Below are 19371 nucleotides of genomic sequence, written 5' to 3'. Positions count from 1 at the left end.
TTACCATTTTTTAATTGATTCATTCCCATTTTGGTGCTGTGTATTTAATCTACTGTCAGTTTTGTCTTTGTTATTAATAAGCAGTTTCAAACCATTTTCAGTCTTTTATATTTATTTCTTTCATGTGTTGTATTGAGGATACCAAACAGGCTAATATGTTCCAAAGCCACTTCTTAGGAGACTTTCAAAAAAAACCAAACCAGATTCTAAAATCTATAGAATATGATGAGATCTTTTGAGGGGGGAGAAAAGTACCTGTTACAGCAACACATTTTACTGCTCAGCATTTGCAAGTTTACACTAGAACTAGTATTGAAAAACTGAGAAAGAATGCATCACTTTTATTGACAACTTAGACTATATTGTGGGAAGCTATTGGGAAATTTGTTTTAATTTTATTTCAAAGATTCAATGGTTCTGTCTTTCTCTTGTAATTTGTTTCTTACGGAGTTTTCTCTTCTACTAACTGTTCTAAATTACTTTTTCAGTATGACACAGACTTCTATATTCTTGACAAATATCCTCTTGCTGTGAGGCCTTTTTATACAATGCCAGACCCAGCCAACCCTGTAAGTAAAATTCCTTGTTGTTCTCAATTTTTTTTTCTTTTTTTTTTTTTTTAGTTTAAATTATTCCATATAGGGATAACTTGACAGTATAGATAAGTATATTCAATGATTCTATGGTCATATATGAATATGACCATAGAATCATTGAATGGTTTAGGCTGGAAGGGACCTTAAAGATCATTCCAACCTTGCTGTAATTAAAATTATGATAACAAGATCTGGTCAGTGTTTCATGACTTGTGTGATGTTTTCAGTTACTCTTCACTGGTGAAAACATACCAGAAGGAAATGAGCAAAAACTAGGAGAGGTTTATGAAGAGATCTCCATGGTCAAACACTGGTACCATCACTGAAAAGTGGCAAAAACGTTCTTCAAGTGCAGCAGACACTTTAGGCGAAAATCGGCTTTTTTTACGGCTTTGGATATCAGAAAATTAAGTTATTGAGAGGTAAATGTTTGCAAACTATGGAACTGTAGGTAGGAAATAAACTCATTTTTGTGTTTCCAGAAAACCTCTAACTCGTATGACATGTTCATGAGAGGGGAAGAGATCTTGTCTGGAGCTCAGAGAATTCACGACCCCCAGCTGCTGACAGAAAGAGCCAAGCATCATGGCATTGGTAACAAGGCAGTTTAAAAGAGCATAAGTCCTGACTTGATTTGTGTCCTTTAGAGGAAGAATTTGGGGCAGAATTTGTTATATGAGTGTAAAATCAGAGTTCTGTTTCATTCTTACTGTTAATCCATCTAATTCTGTTTAACCATCTAGAGTGAGGTATTAAGAAACTAGTGGGTCTTGCAGCAACACCTTGTTGAATAGTTACTAATAAAATTATGTAACAGAATGGTTGCAGTCATAAATTCTAGATAGCTCTGGACAATTTACATGTTCAATGAGTAAAACCTCACTGTTAGTTTGTCATTTTTTTGCTGTGCTTGTAGTCCTGCAGTCACTTGTCTGTTTGGCTTGGGGTTCATTAAGCTGGTGAGAAACCCAATATTTTTCTTTCCTAGATTTGGAGAAAATAAAGGCTTATATTGACTCCTTTCGGTTTGGTGCACCTCCACACGCAGGTGGTGGAATAGGTAAGTATCTGGTTTTTGTTTAGTCTGAGCTTAACTTAAATTGCTCAGTCCCAGGCAGAGTTCAGTGTAAAATCCTGAGCAGTGACCTTGTTAGGTCAGTATTTGTGGGGCTGTTTATTCTGCAGAATATAAGGAGAGAAGTTCAAATTTAAAGATCATCATAAAATAAATAGGCAGAATACTGATGCCACAGTCTGGTAAGTTTAAAAAGAAGGTGGTCACAAGAAAAAGTGATCACTGGCCAAGCACATCACTTTCAGATTTGACCACTCAGGAAAATTTAAGGAAGCAAGAAAAGAGTGTATTATGTATGGATTTATCAAAGTCATAATCATATCAGCAGCCACTGTGTATTTGATGAAGGTGTTTTGCAGTGAGGAGAAATAAGTGATTGCTTCTTCATCTGTTTGGGAGCATGCAACATATGCAGGTAATCCAAAATAATTTAGGGCTGTCAGAATGACATCAAGGAAGCTGAAGCTGCATCTTTTCTTCAGAGTAGATGGTCCTCGTGGCAAAGTACCAGCCAAACAGGAGATGCCACGAGAATTATCACTGGGTTCATGCTGTTCCAGGTGGAAACCTTAACCTAGGAGCTGTTGGAAAAACAAGTGTGCATCTGGGTTCCACCCATCATGGCTGGGGTGCTTAGATCCCCAAGGATTAGGAAGTGCCTGCCTAACGGGCTGTGCTCACACTGCTGTGTGAGGCTGGCTCCAGCTGCGAAGGACCTGCAGCTCCTTTGGGGTTTTGAACAAAGACTGATGGGCTGTTTTCATCTGCTGTAGGGCTGGAGAGAGTAACCATGCTGTACCTGGGGCTGCACAACGTCCGGCAGACCTCCATGTTCCCGAGGGATCCCAAACGCCTGACGCCCTGACGGGAGCTGCTCTGAGAGTTGGAATGCTCTGCCCTGCAAATAGGATCTGACTGCTGGCATAGCCCCTGCTGCTGATGAACGTGTATTGATTGATTTGAGCATTATGATATGCAATTAAAAACAAAATTCTCCTTTATTAAGTGCCACAGTAATTTTTTTTTTATCCTTAGTTGTTTATTTAAAGGGAAATATTTTAACAGATCAAGACTCTTTGTATTGGCAACTGCACGTTTTTAATGAAAATGGGATACTTTGAATTAGTATTTTAGTGCCACATTAAATTGTATCATTTTTCTAAACATTTTAATAAATTATGCAATAACCATTTTGCATTTTTCACTTATGTCAGCAAGATTGAATATTCTGAAGTACTGGCTCCAAGATAAAGTGACTGGATGCTTGCAATTTAAAAATCTGGAGAGACCAGCCAGTTGATAATTTACATGAGTGTCAGGTAGGGAAGCAGGTGAGAACGTTCTTAACAAGAAATCTTATTAAGAAGTTGTTAAAATAGGTTGAAATAAAGCTCTCAAAGTAAATTAGATACAAATCTGTCTGGTTTTTTGCTTGATCCTCACAAGATAATGAATCAACAAGGCTTTTTAAAATTTGGTTTTCTTACTGATATAATAACTGTCTAAAGTTTTAATTTATTTTCTATCTTCTCCCCATTTTTTTGAAAGTTGTATAAAAGCCATAGGCCTGGTCTTAATTTTATGCAACTATTTCAGAATGGCTGCAAGCTTACACATTCTCATGGAATGCACAAGGGATATATAATCACAGAAAAGAAATGGATAGTGAGTTCGAGAGTGTTTTCCTACCTGACCCAGCCTCTGATATAACAAACGAAACAAGGATTTCATGCACATTTTACCAAGAAAAAAAACCCTGAAATTATGTAAGGCAATCTATTTCAGGGTGCTTTTTTATTTTTAAATGCTGTGAACAGCCCAACTTTGTACACTTAGAGAAACTGAGTGTTTCTATAAGTCAGAGTACTTCTGAAATTCTTTCTAGACATACTTTTTCTCAGATTATTCACTTACTTGAACTCCTCAATTTGCAGCAGTGCACAAAGCTACTTCTCATCATCGTCCTCCTCCTCCCAAGCCAGAGAATGTTCCCTGCATTTGAAGAGGCACCAGTGAATCTGAAACTTCCTTTTGTAGACTGCATCTGAGAGCTGGTTTTCAAATTTAAAACATTTTGTAAGTGTTGCTGCCAGAGAGCAAAGGATTAAATTCCTGACTTGGGTACTGCAATAGTTGCTGTAATATTCATACATATTTGTAATTCCTGACTTAATTTTTGTTTAACATTTTACATGATCAAGCTTTCAGTAGGAGGTATGGTGTGGATGGTCTGTGTTATTGTTGCTACCTTGATTTTTAAATGTCAGAGAAGTCACATATTGGTTATGCTACAGAAAGGTCAGTGAGGCTGTGTATAAATTGTGTAGAGTTTCACAAAAGGGCAAATCATCTTTGCAGCTGCCATTGAACAAGACTTAATTTTAATGTCTTATGACAAGAGTTCTCCATTAGAAAACAATCATACTAAAGGTCAGTCAGGTAAAGTACTGGAAATGTAGAAGTTAAACTTTGTTTAGAAGTCACACAATTCAAGGAATAACACGTAGCAGCTTTGCTTACGAGTCTGTTCTAATTAATTTATGGTGGAATATTCCCCAAATTATTAACTTGAAAATCTTACACTGTAACCAGCTGTACTTTGCAAAGCTAGATAGATTTTAAACACAGCTCATTGTCACAGACTTATTACTGATGAATCCAAGTTTCAAAACAGTTGTTTATTTAGCTAAGCCAACTGGAATTAATTTAATCTAATTACCTTTGTTCATACAGAACTGCTAATATATTCCACTTTGGATGTGCATTCTTCTAACCCGGAGCAAAATTACAGACTTCAATTTCCTGTCTACAAAAAAAAAGTCCCTGTTTCTTGCTCTAGATTTGGCAGCAAGTTTTATGTACACATACCTGTAGCAACTGTGCTTATACCAATTTTTTTAGGAATTACTCAAACTCATGCTATACCTTCACTTATTTACAGTAACTGCATGAGGACAGAAATTTGGATGGAGGACCTGATTCCTTTGTCTGCTCAATCCATTCATGCAGCCTTTCTTAGCTAACAGAAAATAATTATGCTCATAAATCAAAATACAAAATGCATTTGTCCTGAATGTCATCTTAACAGATACTTTAGTGGCAGCTGCACAGTGCTAGAACTTCGTTTGAAACCCTGCAAATAATAAAGGTCTTACTGGAAAGTAAAACCTGTACTTACTGGAAAAGTAAAACCTGTACTGTCCTTCATTTCCAGTAACTTGCAGGAAGTTTACCAGTTTACAAGGAGTTCACATTGCTGCTGCCTCTCCACCAGGTAAAATGGATTTGTTAATTATATATAGATGGTAATTACAGTCGTGCAGTTTTTTTAAACTAAGGAACTATAAAGCATATTGTTTAGGGTAGCCAGGGAGTGTGCTCAGAGCAAACACAAAGCTTCAGTTTGCTTCTGAAGTTTAACTGCCCTGTTTTCCTGTGAAAGCCCATCTGTGTTCACTGAGCTGTCTGATTCCGCCCAGTGGGAAAGAGGACTCAGGCTGTTCCTTTGGCAGCCAAGTGCAGGCCTGGCTCCCCATGGCTGCCCACACCTGCTGGGATAACCCTGGTGGGCAGCACCTCACAGCTGCTTGCTCCCTGCCCAGTGCGCCAGGGCAGGAGGAAGGGAAGGAAAAAAGCAGAAAAACTTTGTGCTTTCACCTGGTGCCTGTCAATTCCAGGCATATTGGACACTGCTCCATGTGAAAGTAAGTGGTGGAGGAGAATGCCTTGACAATATCCATTGTGGAACACCATATGGCTGCCTTGGATTCATACTGGGGTTCCAGAGACTTCCCCAAACAGATTTTAATTATTTACTGTTTCTTCTTTGGGTAATTGTAGATTCTTTTTTCAGAGAGAGAAATCATCTAGTATGGGTTATTTTTTTAAACAAACCTCACAACCAACTTGTGTGCATTTTTCCTAGTATTATCTCACAAAAAACGGAATTTACTCAGCAGTGTTTTAAAAATTACCAATTTAGTTCTACAGTCTCTTACTTTTTTTACTGTTTTGCAGTTAAGTCTCTTCACTACATGGCAAGTGCACTGTGATATGAACAACAAACACTGCTGCAGGAGCCTGCTGCTGCTGGCACTTCTGAAAGGGTTTCAAAACTGAAAAAGAGCCCTTAGCTGCTCTAATTACAGCAAAATTCCCAGTTTAGGCAGAGATTAATGACTTTGCAGGTGGCAGAGCAATTCTAAGCAATTTTTCATAGATGTTGAAGCGGTTCCTGCTGGCAGGTGCTGTGTGCCAGCAGCTGCCATTCGGGAATGGCTGTCAGCCATGGCACCGCTTGGCAAATGTTGCTTTCAGCCATCCTACAGTGGAGCCAATGAGGAATCAAGGGTCCAGACTGGCCTGACCCTCACCTGGTGTAGTTTGCACCCTTTCCACCTGGGCTGGTTCTTCAGAAGCTGGAGATGCTCCATGGCGTGTGTCTCCTCCGCAAGCAGCTGCCCAAGTGCCTCCTGCTCACGATGGGGGAATTCCCTGGCTTGGGGATTCCTCAGTGGTGCCCTGGCCACACCACATTAATTTTAACTCCAGCTACCATACCTGATTTCTTAGTGGAGAAAGCAATGTCGTGTGGAAGCTTCACTGCAGCTGCTGTGCTGAAGCTGCCCACATCTGACACCTCCATGCTTATTGTTCTGGCATCTCCAGCATAAGGACATGAGAAGGACATGTTGGAGCAAGTCTACAAGAGGGCCATAAAGGATAAAAGGAATGGAGCTCCTCACCTGAAAAGACAGACTGAGAAAGCTGGGGATGTTGAGCCTGTATAAGGTTGTGTGGAGAGCTCATAGCAACGTTCCAGTATTTTAAGGGGCTACAGGGAAGACTCTTGTCAAGAACTGTAGTGATAGGACAAGGGGAATGGAGACACATTGAAAAAAGGGAATTGAACTGAGATATTAGGAAGAAATTCTTCACCCTGAGCATGATGAGACAGTGGAACAGGTTGCTCAGGGAAGTTGTGGATTCCCCATCCCTGACAGGGTTCAAGACCAGGTTGGATATAAGGCCCTGAGCTCCACGGTCGAGTGGGAGGTGTTCCGCACATGGCAGGTGGGTTGGGACTAGATGACCTTTAAGGTCCCTTACAACCTCTTAGCATTCTGTGCCTGTGTTTCTCAATGGGAAACACTGTGCCGGTGTGGCACAGCTCTAGCCGGTCCCCAGCACCGATCAGCTCGCTGCCGCGCCCCCGGCCGGCCCCGCTCGCTGTGCCGGGCGGGGCGGGGCGCTGTGCCCGGCCGCCGCCTCAGAGCCCGCCCCCAGCCCCGCCCGCCCTCGGCTTTGGCGCGAAAACGGCCGCGCGGGGCGGGGCTCTGCGCCACAGCGGCCGCCGATTGGCCGGCGCGGCGGGTGCGCGGCCCACGTGGTACGCGGCGTGGCGCGAACCGCTGTGGGGCCGGAGCGGGGCAGCGGCAGCGGTCGGGATGGATCTGGCGGTGGCGGCCGTGGGGGGCGCGGGCGCGGCGCCGCAGCACCAGCAGGTCCGCGATGAAGTGGCCGAGAAGTGCCAGAAGTTGTTCTTGGACTTCCTAGAGGAGTGAGTGCCGGGGGCCGGGCCTGGCGGCGGGCGGACGGGGTCGGCAGCGGGTGGCGGGCCGGCAGCGCCTCACGGAGGGGCCGCCATTTGGCGAGATCCTCTCAGGGCCTGGTGCCTCCTGCCCTTGGCGTTCGGCTGGAAAAGCTCTGCTGTGGTCTCAGGCTTTGCCGGGAGAAACCTGATGAGAGAGAACTTAGGATGTCCTGGAAGTGTCCAAGGCCAGGTTGGATGTGGGTTTGGGCAGCTTTGTCTAGTGGAAGGTGTCCCTGCCGCAGGAGATTGAAACAAGATAAACTCCCTTCTAAACCAAACCGTTCTATAATTATATGGGTTTTTAGGCGCATTTGGTCCGTTTTAGCAAAGTTTTGTCACAGCTGTGTTGCAAACCCTTTCCAGGGCTTGGGTGTTAGACATTAATACATCTGGCTCGCTGTGTTTTGCCTCCTGAGGGCCCCATCCTCATCAAATAAGGAAACCATTAACATCACCCGGAGGAAACAAAACGTTTTTTGCTGATGCAGAGTCATTGTTAAACCTTAAAGAAAATTTTGTCTGGCACTGGGACAACTTTACTGCTGTATGAAATGTAAATCCTGTGTGTCTGTGCTAGGGGGTGGAAGAAGAAATATTGTTGGAAAAGGGCTTTGCAAGGGACTGTGGGATGTCTGAATGTGAGTGATCCTTTTCTCTGTCTTTTCTCCTGAACTCAGAGGTATTCAGTCGCTGTCTGTTGTGTGACTGAAGCGTTTTCCTGAATCACTTTCAGGTTCCAGAACAGCGATGGGGAGGTCAAGTACCTGCGAGACGCTGAAGAGCTGATCCGGCCAGAGCGGAACACGCTGATCGTCAGCTTCGCGGATTTGGAGCAGTTCAACCAGCAGCTCTCTACCACTATTCAGGAGGAATTTTACAGGTGAAATGTAGAGTGGGTTTTTTTCAGGTAAAGCTGAGCCCTGCTGGAGTCTCAGGCCCATAATGTCTTGCTTTCATGTAAAAAAATAACACTTATCTTCTTTCTGCATCCTAAAAACACTTATACGTAAGATTTTGGTTTTTTACTGGCTAAAAAACCTACTAACTTCTTACTGGGTTCCTCTCTGGAAATCATGAGTTAACCTGATAATTGCATTTGTTATGGTAAAGAAGTAGGTGTTCAGTATGAAAATACAGAATAAATTCTAAAATTTCATGCTCTGGCAATATTTTATTGAATTGGTCACTTATTTTGAAGATGTATTTCTTAACATAAGGATAAAAGTGTCATAAAATGAGAAAGGTCTATTTTTAAACAACAGTACAAATAACATTATGTAGTGATCTCACATTTAGCATATTCACAGTGTGTTTTTTGGGTTATACAACACAGGATTAAAAGCCAGAATCTGGAAATCTGTTACAAGCCTTTGATGTAATCTAAAGCATAGAAGGCATTTTGATAGCTTCTCTAAAATTGGAACTTTTCTTCCCATATTTCAGGGTTTATCCATACCTGTGTCGAGCAACAAAGACTTTTGCCAGAGACCACGGAAATGTTCCTGCAAACAAAGATTTTTATGTTGCATTCCAGGACCTGCCTACCAGACACAAGTAAGATGATTATTAATTCCAGCAACTTGTGCTGTTTTACTACCAGGGAAAAACATGTCAAAGCATGCTGAAAATGTTTTGGTTATGTAGTGTGAAATGTGCAGTTGGCCAGTACACTTGTGACAAAGTTTCCTGATCATTTGCAGGAGATTTTTTGACACAGTTTTTCATTTGTAAATCACACTCAGATACTTAAATTCATTATGTTTCACAAACAAGTGTAACCTCTCTAGTTAAAAAATAAAAATTGGTGAGTGTTGTTTTTGAAGTACCATTGATTTGCATTAGTTTGACCTTTAGTGTTAATTTAAAAGTTTATGTAAAATCATAAATATATTGTAGTAAGTTTGTTTCTTTTGTTTGTTACAGCAGTTGCTTAGTCAGAGTGACACTATATTGTATCTTAGTACCCTGGGCTTAAAATTGTCAGCTCAATAATTTAATCCTTGTGAATTTCTGTTTTAAACAGAATTCGAGAACTGACTTCAGCAAAAATTGGCTCCCTGCTGCGCATCAGTGGGCAGGTGGTTCGTACCCACCCCGTGCACCCAGAGCTGGTCAGTGGAACCTTCCTGTGCCTCGACTGCCAGACAGTCATCAAAGATGTGGAGCAGCAATTCAAATACACCCAGCCAAACATCTGCAGAAACCCAGTCTGTGCCAACAGGAGGAGATTCCTGCTGGACACAAACAAATCAAGATTTGTTGATTTCCAAAAGGTACAGGGGTGATGTTGGGGGGTGATGACAGCCAGTAATGTTCCTGTGGTAGTTGGAGGTGTTGTTTGTACTTCTGCATGTTGAAGATGGGTAATTTTTGTTCTGTCATTGTCAAGAAAAGGCATTGCAGTTTATGCAAAAGGTTTCTTCCTGTCTCTGGAAGACTTATGTTTAAGAATGGGAAATTATTCATTTTGTTGTGTGACATTTATTGTCTAAGTAAGCCACTGAAACCCCACGTATTTGCGTCAGAGTTAGTCTCATGCTGTCAGTACGTCAGATGTAGCTACTTTACAGAAGTATGAAAAGAGGTGCTTATTGGTATCTACAGTCTTGCTCTTCTAGGTTGATTTACTCCCACAAATCCTCAGCACTTCACATCCCACAACAGTATTTTATGTCAGCCACATTAACTGAAATTTTCAGGTTACCTTTCAGAATTGTCACTTTGGCCCTTGTACATCCTCTAAGCTGCTGCAAGACTCCTTAGATGCTGATTAGTGAGGGGATTTTTGATTGTGTGTTGTACTGTGAGAGGGATTGACATGGATAGCAGCAGTCAGATGCTGTTGCACACACACACGTGTCAGCAGTGTAGCTTTGGAAGCAGTTTCAGAGCTGGTGGCGTGCTCAGTGCTGAAGCTTCTCTCGGTGCCAGGTGCGCATCCAGGAGACGCAGGGCGAGCTGCCGCGGGGCAGCATTCCGCGCAGCCTGGAGGTGATCCTGCGCGCAGAGGCCGTGGAATCTGCCCAGGCGGGTGACAAATGCGACTTCACCGGCTCGCTGATTGTCGTGCCTGACGTGTCCCAGCTCTCCACACCAGGTTTGTTGCCACTCGTGATCTCCGTGAGGTGGCCTTCCCGTGCTGGGAGCTGCTGTCCTGACTCCCGTTTCCCTGGCAGGGTTACGTGCAGAAACCGGCTCGCGGGTGACGGGGACAGAGGGCTACGAAACCGAAGGCATCCGGGGGCTGCGCGCCCTCGGGGTCCGGGAGCTCTCCTATAAGCTCGTCTTTCTGGCTTGTTATGTTGCACCAACAAATCCACGGGTGAGTCTGCAGAGAAAGGAGATTTAAAGGTGTTCTGTATTTAAAGATTTCTGCTCTGTATGGTTTTCCCTCAAATTAGGGAGCAGGAATGGGTAAAGCTTTAAGTGTGCACGTGTGCCACCTTTCTGTGTTGTTTTGACTGTCTTTATGTTCTCATTGAATTTACATAGCAAAGTTATTTTCTTGTTTCTGTTGCTTGTAGCATTTTTCACAGATGTGATTATTTGCAGCTTGTTCTGAGCAGCTAACTGACACATATATTTCCATTCAGCTTTCATCCATTTCTGAAGCATTTCCTTTTCTTCCAAGAAATCCTATTGCTGCATTTTGTCACAGGAAAAACAGGGATCCTTTTTGTTCTCTCTGGTTTATCAAGTGACATCTTGGGATGTTACTGCAATATGAGTAATACTAACTACATCTGGGTTTTGGCATGGTGTGTTACTGTAATCTATCATTCTGCTAAGTGCATCACCATCACATAGGATAAAAAGAGTATGTTCTGAGAGTAGAAGTTTCTGGCCCCCATTTCAGAGCATCAAAAGACCTTGGAAGTTCCAGTTAATGTAAGAATGCTTACAAAGACAATTTTAGTCAAAGGAAGTCATATTGGTTTTACTCTTTTTTTATCTCTGTACAAGCAACTCACTTGGGATTTTCTCACTAACCAAAGTTACACCATTGATTTTGCCTGCTAGGAAATTGGATATTGGTTTTTAAAGATACAAGGTGATGAAGTTACTTAGCCTAAGGGTAGCTTTTCAGAATGTGTTCCTCCCATTTAGATTTCAGAGCATGTTTTTGTGACCTGTCTGCAGTGCTCAAATTCATTAGTGATTCTGTTACTACTTTTATTGCTGTTTTATTTCCTTGTTTTAGTTTGGTGGAAAAGAGCTCCGAGATGAAGAACAGACTGCAGAAAGCATTAAAAACCAAATGTCTGTGAAAGAGTGGGAAAAAGTTTTTGAAATGAGCCAAGATAAGAACCTTTACCATAATCTCTGCACCAGCCTTTTCCCCACTATCCATGGTAAGAAACCATTTGTGGCCTTAGAAAGGGAAGATTTTATTGTGTAAATATTAATTCATTCCTTTTGCTGTCTCTGTAGTTTTTGGGAAAGGTTGAAAGCCCTGTGCCAGCTACCACAGACTTTCCCCTTCAGCACTGGTTGTGCTAGAAGAGGAAAATCTACTTTTTGAGTATTTGTGGTGTTTAATCATTAAGGCCTGCAAGCCCAGTCTGAAGGGTTGGGTTTCATGTCATGTCTGCTACTGAACCCTACAGGTTTTAGTGGATGCTTAGCAAATAGGTGGATTCCAAGCAGAAGTGTCCTAATGCTCTAAAATTCTAGTGGGATGTAGGTTTTTTTAAATAGGAGAATTGTGGTGTTTTTTTGGATGTTTAGTTTAATGTCTTTTCCGGGGCAGGTAATGATGAAGTAAAACGTGGGGTCCTGCTGATGCTCTTTGGAGGAGTTCCCAAGACCACTTCAGAAGGCACTTCATTGCGTGGGGACATCAATGTTTGTGTTGTTGGTGATCCAAGTACAGCCAAGAGTCAGTTTCTAAAGTAAGATTAAGACCCAGCCTTTAAATGTCCAATGTGCACAGTGCCTTTTTCTGTGTTAACTGTAGGAAAGGGAAGTAAAATATTTGAAAATATTTCCCAGACATTGTGTGGATGTGATTGAAGTATTTGAACAGGGGTAAAGCAAACTCAACATACAAATTTCCAAATATTTTCAAATACAAAATACAAATTAATTGCACATTTAAAAATATCTGAGGTAGGTGCAGTACTGGAGGTTTTATTCCTCTTTTCCACAGGCACGTGGATGAGTTCAGTCCCCGTGCTGTGTACACCAGTGGCAAAGCCTCGAGCGCCGCGGGTCTGACGGCGGCTGTGGTGAAAGATGAGGAGTCCCACGAATTTGTCATTGAGGCTGGAGCACTGATGCTGGCAGATAACGTGAGTCTGGGAAGGGGAGAGGTTCCTCCATCCCTAGAATGAGTTTGATTAATGACAGAGAGCCCTAAATTGTCTTAATGATGCTTTTTTTCATAAGTGATTGAATCTGGGTGGCTTATTTTCATTCTTCTGCTGCAGGGTGTTTGTTGCATTGATGAATTTGACAAGATGGAGGTGCGGGATCAAGTAGCCATTCATGAGGCAATGGAACAGCAGACAATATCCATTACTAAAGCTGGAGTGAAGGTAGCTTGCCCTACTCTTCTGTGTAGTCTGTAGCATCACCTGACTGTTTGTCACGTGTACTGATGTGGCTTCACCTGCCAGATCTTCATGTCACCTCTGCAGCTGCCTCACTGGCAGGACAGAGATCATTTGTTGCAAAGTTTTTGTGGCACATTCCCAAAGAAGGTCAAAAATGCTACTGAGAGTTAAACAGTAGTGAACAAGAAACAGAAAATGGGAAAAGCCTAGCCTTGAAGTAAACCCAAGAAAGGTTACAGAATAGTGTGAGTTTGCAGAAAAACAGGATCTTGTGAAAAGCAGTTTTAAGGGCTTGTTCCATATTATTGTCAAGAGTGTGGCAATGTTTCAGTATTGATCATCAAACTGTGTCTCTGGGCAGAGACCTGGTTAGAAAGGGCTTGTTGGTGGAGTTTGAGTGCTTTTGAGGGGTGGTTGTTGTAACACCTGCATTGAACTCCATGTAAAAGCTGTTATGCTGACCCATTTGGGTCACACTGAGTTGGTTTAGGAAGTGGTCACAGATACAGATGTTTTTAATTTATTTTTTCCCACTGTCAGGCTACTCTGAATGCCAGGACCTCCATTTTGGCTGCAGCAAACCCAGTTGGTGGCCGCTATGACAGATCCAAGTCACTGAAACAAAATATCAACCTGTCAGCTCCCATCATGTCCCGCTTTGATCTCTTCTTCATCCTTGTGGATGAGTGTAATGAGGTAATTTTAAGGAATTATAGAATAGTTTGTGTCAGAAGAGATCCCTGGAGGTCTCCAATCTAACCTTGCATTCAAGCAGATCATTGAGAACAGTTTGCCAAGACTTGACCTGGTGAGTTTTGAGTATCTCCAAGGATGGAGATTCTGCAGTCTCTCCAGGCCCCTGCAATGTGTGACAACTCTCATGTGTTCAAAAATAATAACTTTTATATCTAATCAGAATTTCTCATGGTTCAGTTCATGTGGGTTGCCTGTAATCCAAGGACTGTTTGGCTTTATCACATCTGTGCTGGCTGGTAAAGCAGTTGCTTTCCTTTCAAGCTGAACAGACCTTGCTCTTCTAGTCTCTCACACATCATGTTCTCCTGCTCTCTGACCATCTTGTTGGCCCTCTGCAATTTTGAGTGAAGCAAATCTCATGAGAGGTCTTGCTCCTGCTTTTCTGCTCTGTCTGTGCAGCTAAAAGCTGGCAGTACAAATTTGAACATGCTCTGCTGAATACAAGGATACTGCCTTTTCATCCTGTAGTGGTTTGACCTGCAAACTTAACACCATTAGTCATTTTTACAAATGGCTGGTCACTAAGGCTGAGACTGCTGCCACCTGTCTGTGCAGCATTTGCCTTGGGAATGCATCAGATCCAGAGATTAATGTTGGTTCAGCCTCTGTTCTGCTCAGAGTGATTATCTAATTGAGAAGGGACTGGTGAGAGAGACAGAGCAGGCTGAAAAGGAAGGAAGTTCCCACGCTGCAAAGTGCTGCTTTCTGCCTGTTCTCTGGCTAAGTTGTAACCCAGGAGAGTTCCAAGGTTATAAATCCTAAAACTGCTTTTTATCCCTGCTCTGCTGTGTTTCCTTGTATTAAAAACCCCCAGGGCATTCCCCTGGACCTTGTGGCAGAGAATTTGGCTACTGGAAAGTGTAGCTGTGCCACGAGGATTACAAGTAAACAGGGGGAATGGGAAGGAAGAGCAGCAGTGTTGTGTTGCTCTGTGGCTGGTGCTGTGCAAGTGATGCTGACACAGCCCCGTGTCCCAGGTGGTCGATTACGCCATTGCCCGGCGCATCGTAGATCTGCATTCCAGAGTGGAGGAGTCTGTTGATCGGGTCTATTCCCTGGATGATATCCGAAGGTATCTGCTCTTTGCAAGACAGTTTAAACCAAAGGTAATTTTACTTTTTAAGTGAACTGTGGAACAGTTGTTTTGTCTGAGGAGGTCCAGAGGAACAGTCGCTCTGCAGTAGGCTTTTCTCCAGCAAACACCAAGACACTTGGGGTAGTGTTTTCTCAAGGAAAGAGCCATAAACTTGGGTTATTACCTAGAAACAGAGTATATTTTGGAGCCTGGTGCTTCTAAACTCCAGAAACCCAGTCAGCCCAGCTGAGACTGTTATAGTCTGACAGTTCTTAACCTTTATCTAGAACAATTGAGGGATCACTTCATGTCCTTCTCATACCTCACAGGCATGGGTTATTCAACATGGCTGCTGCAGAGGTTTTTGTATTTTATTGATTACTGCTCAATCAGTTTGCGTGTCTTTATTTTAAAAGGGTATTATGCCTCTATTTCTTTGCTTTTTGGTAAAATACAGAACATGGGAAAGTGGTCTAACTGCAGATTTTTTTTGGGTCTATCCAAGTAGCAGCTTGGAAGGGCTTGGGTTTTTCATAAGTCTATCAACAGAACAGTCTAGTAGGGACAGATATGAGTTATGTCTGGAAACAAGTCAGTGGAAGAGAAAAATATAAAACAATCTACTGTAAAATAACTAATGCAGTTATGTACTTGCTGTAATGTCATTGTCATTGATAAGTGTAATCATTATTACAACATAATTTCAACATAATGTGATTGCCACTATACTTCATAGAGTTTGTGTATAGCATAGAATATTTCAGATAAAAGCAGCAGCCAGTACAGCTGTACACTGCCAATCTAATGCAAGAAGAAAAAGCTTTAATACTCTGACCACTGGAACTCTGATGCCACACAGATATCCAAGGAGTCTGAGGACTTCATCGTGGAGCAGTACAAGCGGCTGCGGCAGCGCGATGGCTCTGGAGTGACCAAGTCATCGTGGAGGATCACAGTGAGGCAGCTGGAGAGCATGATCCGCCTGTCCGAGGCCATGGCCCGCATGCACTGCTGTGATGAGGTATCAGGGGCAGGAAGGAGGTTTGGGAATGTTCATGGGAATGTGTGGGAGTTGTGCACTTGCTGTTTGACTCTGACATTGAACATAGTCCTGTGGGTGAAGAGAGCTTGAGTCGTGGTCATACTCAGTCTGAGTCTTTATACCAGAAACACTGTTTTTAAGGGATGACCTGTAAAACTGATGTCAGCTGGTCCAAACAGAGCTTGCATGATTTTGTATCACAGCTGTGTCAGCATGCAGCCTCCTGTCAAATCATGACAGTCACCAACTACTGTCAGCCAGGGCAGAAAGATCAGTTTCTTTCCTGATCTTTCACAGTTTGTAATCTCTTGGCTCTCTTCCATTTGTAATCTAAAAAGCCAAAGTTCCTCCAAGTACCTGGACCTCCCTTAGAGTTTGTGTGATCTGAGCTCCTGCTCACATCAGCCACTGCTGGAAAGCACATTGTGTTCTGGCTGTTAACTGGAGTGTGATTACTGTCCCTCTAGTCCTTGCTTTCAAACCCAGCAGGCCTTCTGAAATGTTGATTAGAGGCTATGTGACACATGCAGGGATGGAACCTTGCTCACTGGTTGTGTAAGGACACCCTTTGGATTCCTTTAAATTAAATTGGGCTTATAAAGAAACAGATAGCTTTTAGGTTATGGCTCAGCTACAGATGATTTTTCCAGTTTTTGCTTTTTAGTTCTGGAGGGGAGTATCATTAATTACATCTCTCTCTCTTTCATATTGTCTCTGTTCAGACCCATTTCTTTCATGTTTCTTGCTCTACTAATTTCTCCCAAATGTTCTTGGCTTAGTAAAAATTTTATCGACTCCACATGATTGCTAAATCCTGAAAGATTAATCTGGCTGCTTTTCCCTCCATAACCTTGCATGACCTTGGAGTACCTCTAGCGGGATATAATTTAACTTGCAGAGTGTTTACTGTTTAGGATTAATCAACTGAGATGTGTAGAAAATCCGTTTGTCTGAGTCAGAGATGAGTTTCTGGAGCTGTTTGAAAACTAGAAGCACCCCTGTGCCTATTTAATATATGTTTCTTCAAATCTTCCTCAGGTTCACCCAAAACATGTGAAGGAAGCTTTCAGGCTTTTAAATAAGTCCATCATTAGAGTTGAGACTCCTGATGTCAATTTAGACCAAGATGATGAACAGCAAATGGAGGATCAAGAAGACCAAGATGGAGTCAATGGTAAATCACTTACAGAGAATTTTTTCAAAGGGAAAAGTCCTTCCACTCTTTACAGCTTACCTTGACTGAGCATGTGCTTCTCTTCAGTTTCTTCACCTGTTTCTCACCTAATGAGCTCTAGAAATCTGGGCTCCTGTTCTTAACTCTCTTGCTTCTTCAGCCTCCTTCAGCACCTCGCCTGGTTGGTCAGCACAAGGCTTTTCAGTGGCTCAGAGCATTAAATAACTGAAAGATGTTGCAGCTTTAAACGTGGGTATGTGTCCAAACAGGTGAGGCAGAAGCTCCAGCTGGGGTCAATGGTCTTGTGAATGGGATCAATGGCCATTCTGAGGATGTGAGCAAGGATGCTGCACCCAAGGCTTCTCTCAGGCTGGGCTTCTCTGAGTACCGACGCATTTCTAATCTCCTGGTGCTGCACCTCAGGAAAGCAGAGGAAGGTGAGAATTTCTTTAATGCAAAGAGGGCAGACCCTGACTTCAGGGAGTTAGTGTATATCTTGCTGTTGTACATGGCATTTTCACTCCTATTGAGACAACAAACTTGTCAGGTCAGGTGTAGACCTATGGTCATGTGACAGTAGTACACCTGGTGATGGAAATAGGGCTTCCTGGAGTTTCTAGCTCTGTCACCTTAGTCATTTATCAAAACCCATTAAGCTGAGCAGCATGTGCTCAGAGTAGAGCCAGAAGAGGATTTGTAGACACAATGGTGTAACTCAGAAGAATCTGCAGCAGTGAAAACTGGAGCAGGAGCTTTAATGCATTCCAGCAACCACAGCCTGTCTTAAGCAAATAGCTGGATTAGTTCTTCAGAAGCTAAAATATTTCAGTTGCAACGAGACTGCTCCTGCAGTGAAATGCAACAGTTGTGTCCTAGCAGATACTAAAGCTACAAAGGTGTGGAGATGACAGTGTCTGTTCAAATGCTGAGTACATGTAGAAGACATGACACAGCACTCTCCTGTGCAAAATACGATGCTTTAAGAAAAAAAACCTTAAGTTTGACCTTTCCTAAACATCTTTAAAAGCATGTTTCTCTCTTCAGCATTGTGAATGTTAATGTGTAAATCCTTTTCTCCTATAGTTTGAATGGTAGTTTACTGCTGCTGTGTTTATGCAAATTATTTTCTCTGCAGAAGAGGATGATGCAGCACTAAAGAGGAGTGAACTTATTAATTGGTATCTAAAGGAAATTGAATCTGAAATCGAATCTGAAGAAGAACTAATAAATAAGAAGAAGATCATAGAGAGAGTTATTCACCGACTTACACATTATGTATGTATGGAGATGTGTGGATAGTGTAAAAGGGTTTTTTGACTTGTATAGGGTGTAACTTAATATATAAAATGTTTCATTTTTAATAGAATACATTCCTGTTTGGAGAAATCTGTTTTATTCTTCCATTGATTGATACAGTATAAATGTCTTCTTAATTAACACCTGTTACAGCACAACCCACTGAAATAAATTAGAGATGTTATAAGTAAAAGTTTAAACTGCTATACTCAGTCACTATAGAAGTGTGATATTTTTCTGTATTTCTATAGTATTGTTAGACATTAGGATACAAAAATACAATTAACTCTTGTATTCAATGGATAACCTTAAGTCAGAGGGGTATGAGGGCATTTTGGAGGAAAAAGTATGAAAAAATAAACTACTTTTCACTTTTAAGACACAAAACCATTACACTGGAAAGCACTAGGCTGGAACGTTCCCAGAAAGGGTACTACGTAGAAGTGATTTCCCCTGAATGCTGTTTTTAAGAATCTCTTAGAGGGAGTTCACAATTAAAAGGGTTAAGTAATAAGAGGTCCTACCAATATAAAAATGCTTTTCAAAGAGTACAAACAAACCTCTCTGTCCTTGTTTTAACACAGCTCTCTGTGTGTTGCAGGACCACATTCTGATTGAACTGTCCCAGTCAGGACTGAAAGGATCCAGAGAAGAGGAGACATTTGATGATGATCCATACCTGGTTGTCAACCCAAACTATCTGCTGGAGGACTGAGGGCTGGGAATGGCATTGTAGAGCTGACTGCTTACAAGTTGGAAAATGCTTTCTTTTCTTGCAGGGTTTGCTATGTGGCTAATTCCTTAAATTCCTATGACTGTGCCAGAGTGTGGTCAGTAATATGTGATTTCTCATTTACACTGAGCATACCTGGAAAGCTTTTAAGGACATGACACCACATGTATTGGTTCCACTGTTAGCTCTGAATTCCAGTGCCATCATCTGGATGCAGAGGGGAATCATCATAGCTTTTTTCATCATCAAGCTATGTAGATGTTTCTGTTTTAAATAAGATGAGTTTTACATTGTTATTCTTTTGCAGACATTTTATGCTATAGGTTGTTACTGGCTGTCTTATTAACATAAATAAAAACTCATTAAATGTTTGAGGGTTTGTTTTTACTCACATGTGAGATTGCTGTTTTCTATGCCTGTCATTTGAGGCTGAAAAAAATAGTGATCTAAATGTTTAATGTCTTAAGGAAGACCAG

The 19371-nt window shown here is 42.0% G+C and overlaps 2 protein-coding genes across 3 annotated transcripts in view; both read left to right on the top strand.

Annotated features, from left to right (window-relative positions):
* Window positions 1–3086, top strand: part of DARS1 (aspartyl-tRNA synthetase 1) — a 35509-nt gene extending 32423 nt beyond the window's left edge. For both annotated transcript variants that reach the window (XM_064435250.1, XM_064435251.1), the window contains 4 exons: window positions 489–569; window positions 1079–1190; window positions 1585–1656; window positions 2445–3086. In XM_064435250.1, the coding sequence (XP_064291320.1) occupies window positions 489–569; window positions 1079–1190; window positions 1585–1656; window positions 2445–2536 (357 nt within the window). In that variant the 3' untranslated portion in view covers window positions 2537–3086. The remainder of the gene's footprint in view (window positions 1–488; window positions 570–1078; window positions 1191–1584; window positions 1657–2444) is intronic.
* Window positions 3087–7074: 3988 nt separating this feature from the next.
* Window positions 7075–19266, top strand: MCM6 (minichromosome maintenance complex component 6). The gene is made up of 17 exons (XM_064435247.1): window positions 7075–7231; window positions 7998–8144; window positions 8708–8818; window positions 9288–9537; window positions 10196–10361; window positions 10441–10586; window positions 11466–11616; window positions 12015–12156; window positions 12414–12555; window positions 12694–12801; window positions 13360–13515; window positions 14553–14681; window positions 15510–15671; window positions 16731–16866; window positions 17136–17303; window positions 18002–18141; window positions 18764–19266. Exons 1-17 carry the CDS (start codon window positions 7119–7121, stop codon window positions 18875–18877), a joined length of 2481 nt encoding a protein of 826 aa, XP_064291317.1. The 5' UTR covers window positions 7075–7118; the 3' UTR covers window positions 18878–19266.
* The last annotated feature ends 105 nt before the right edge of the window (window positions 19267–19371 follow it).

The sequence above is a fragment of the Passer domesticus genome, chromosome 10, assembly GCF_036417665.1.
Source record: "Passer domesticus isolate bPasDom1 chromosome 10, bPasDom1.hap1, whole genome shotgun sequence".
Classification (NCBI taxonomy): domain Eukaryota; kingdom Metazoa; phylum Chordata; class Aves; order Passeriformes; family Passeridae; genus Passer; species Passer domesticus.
The sequence above is the reverse complement of the archived record's forward strand: the minus strand, read 5'-3'. Positions and strand labels throughout refer to the sequence as shown.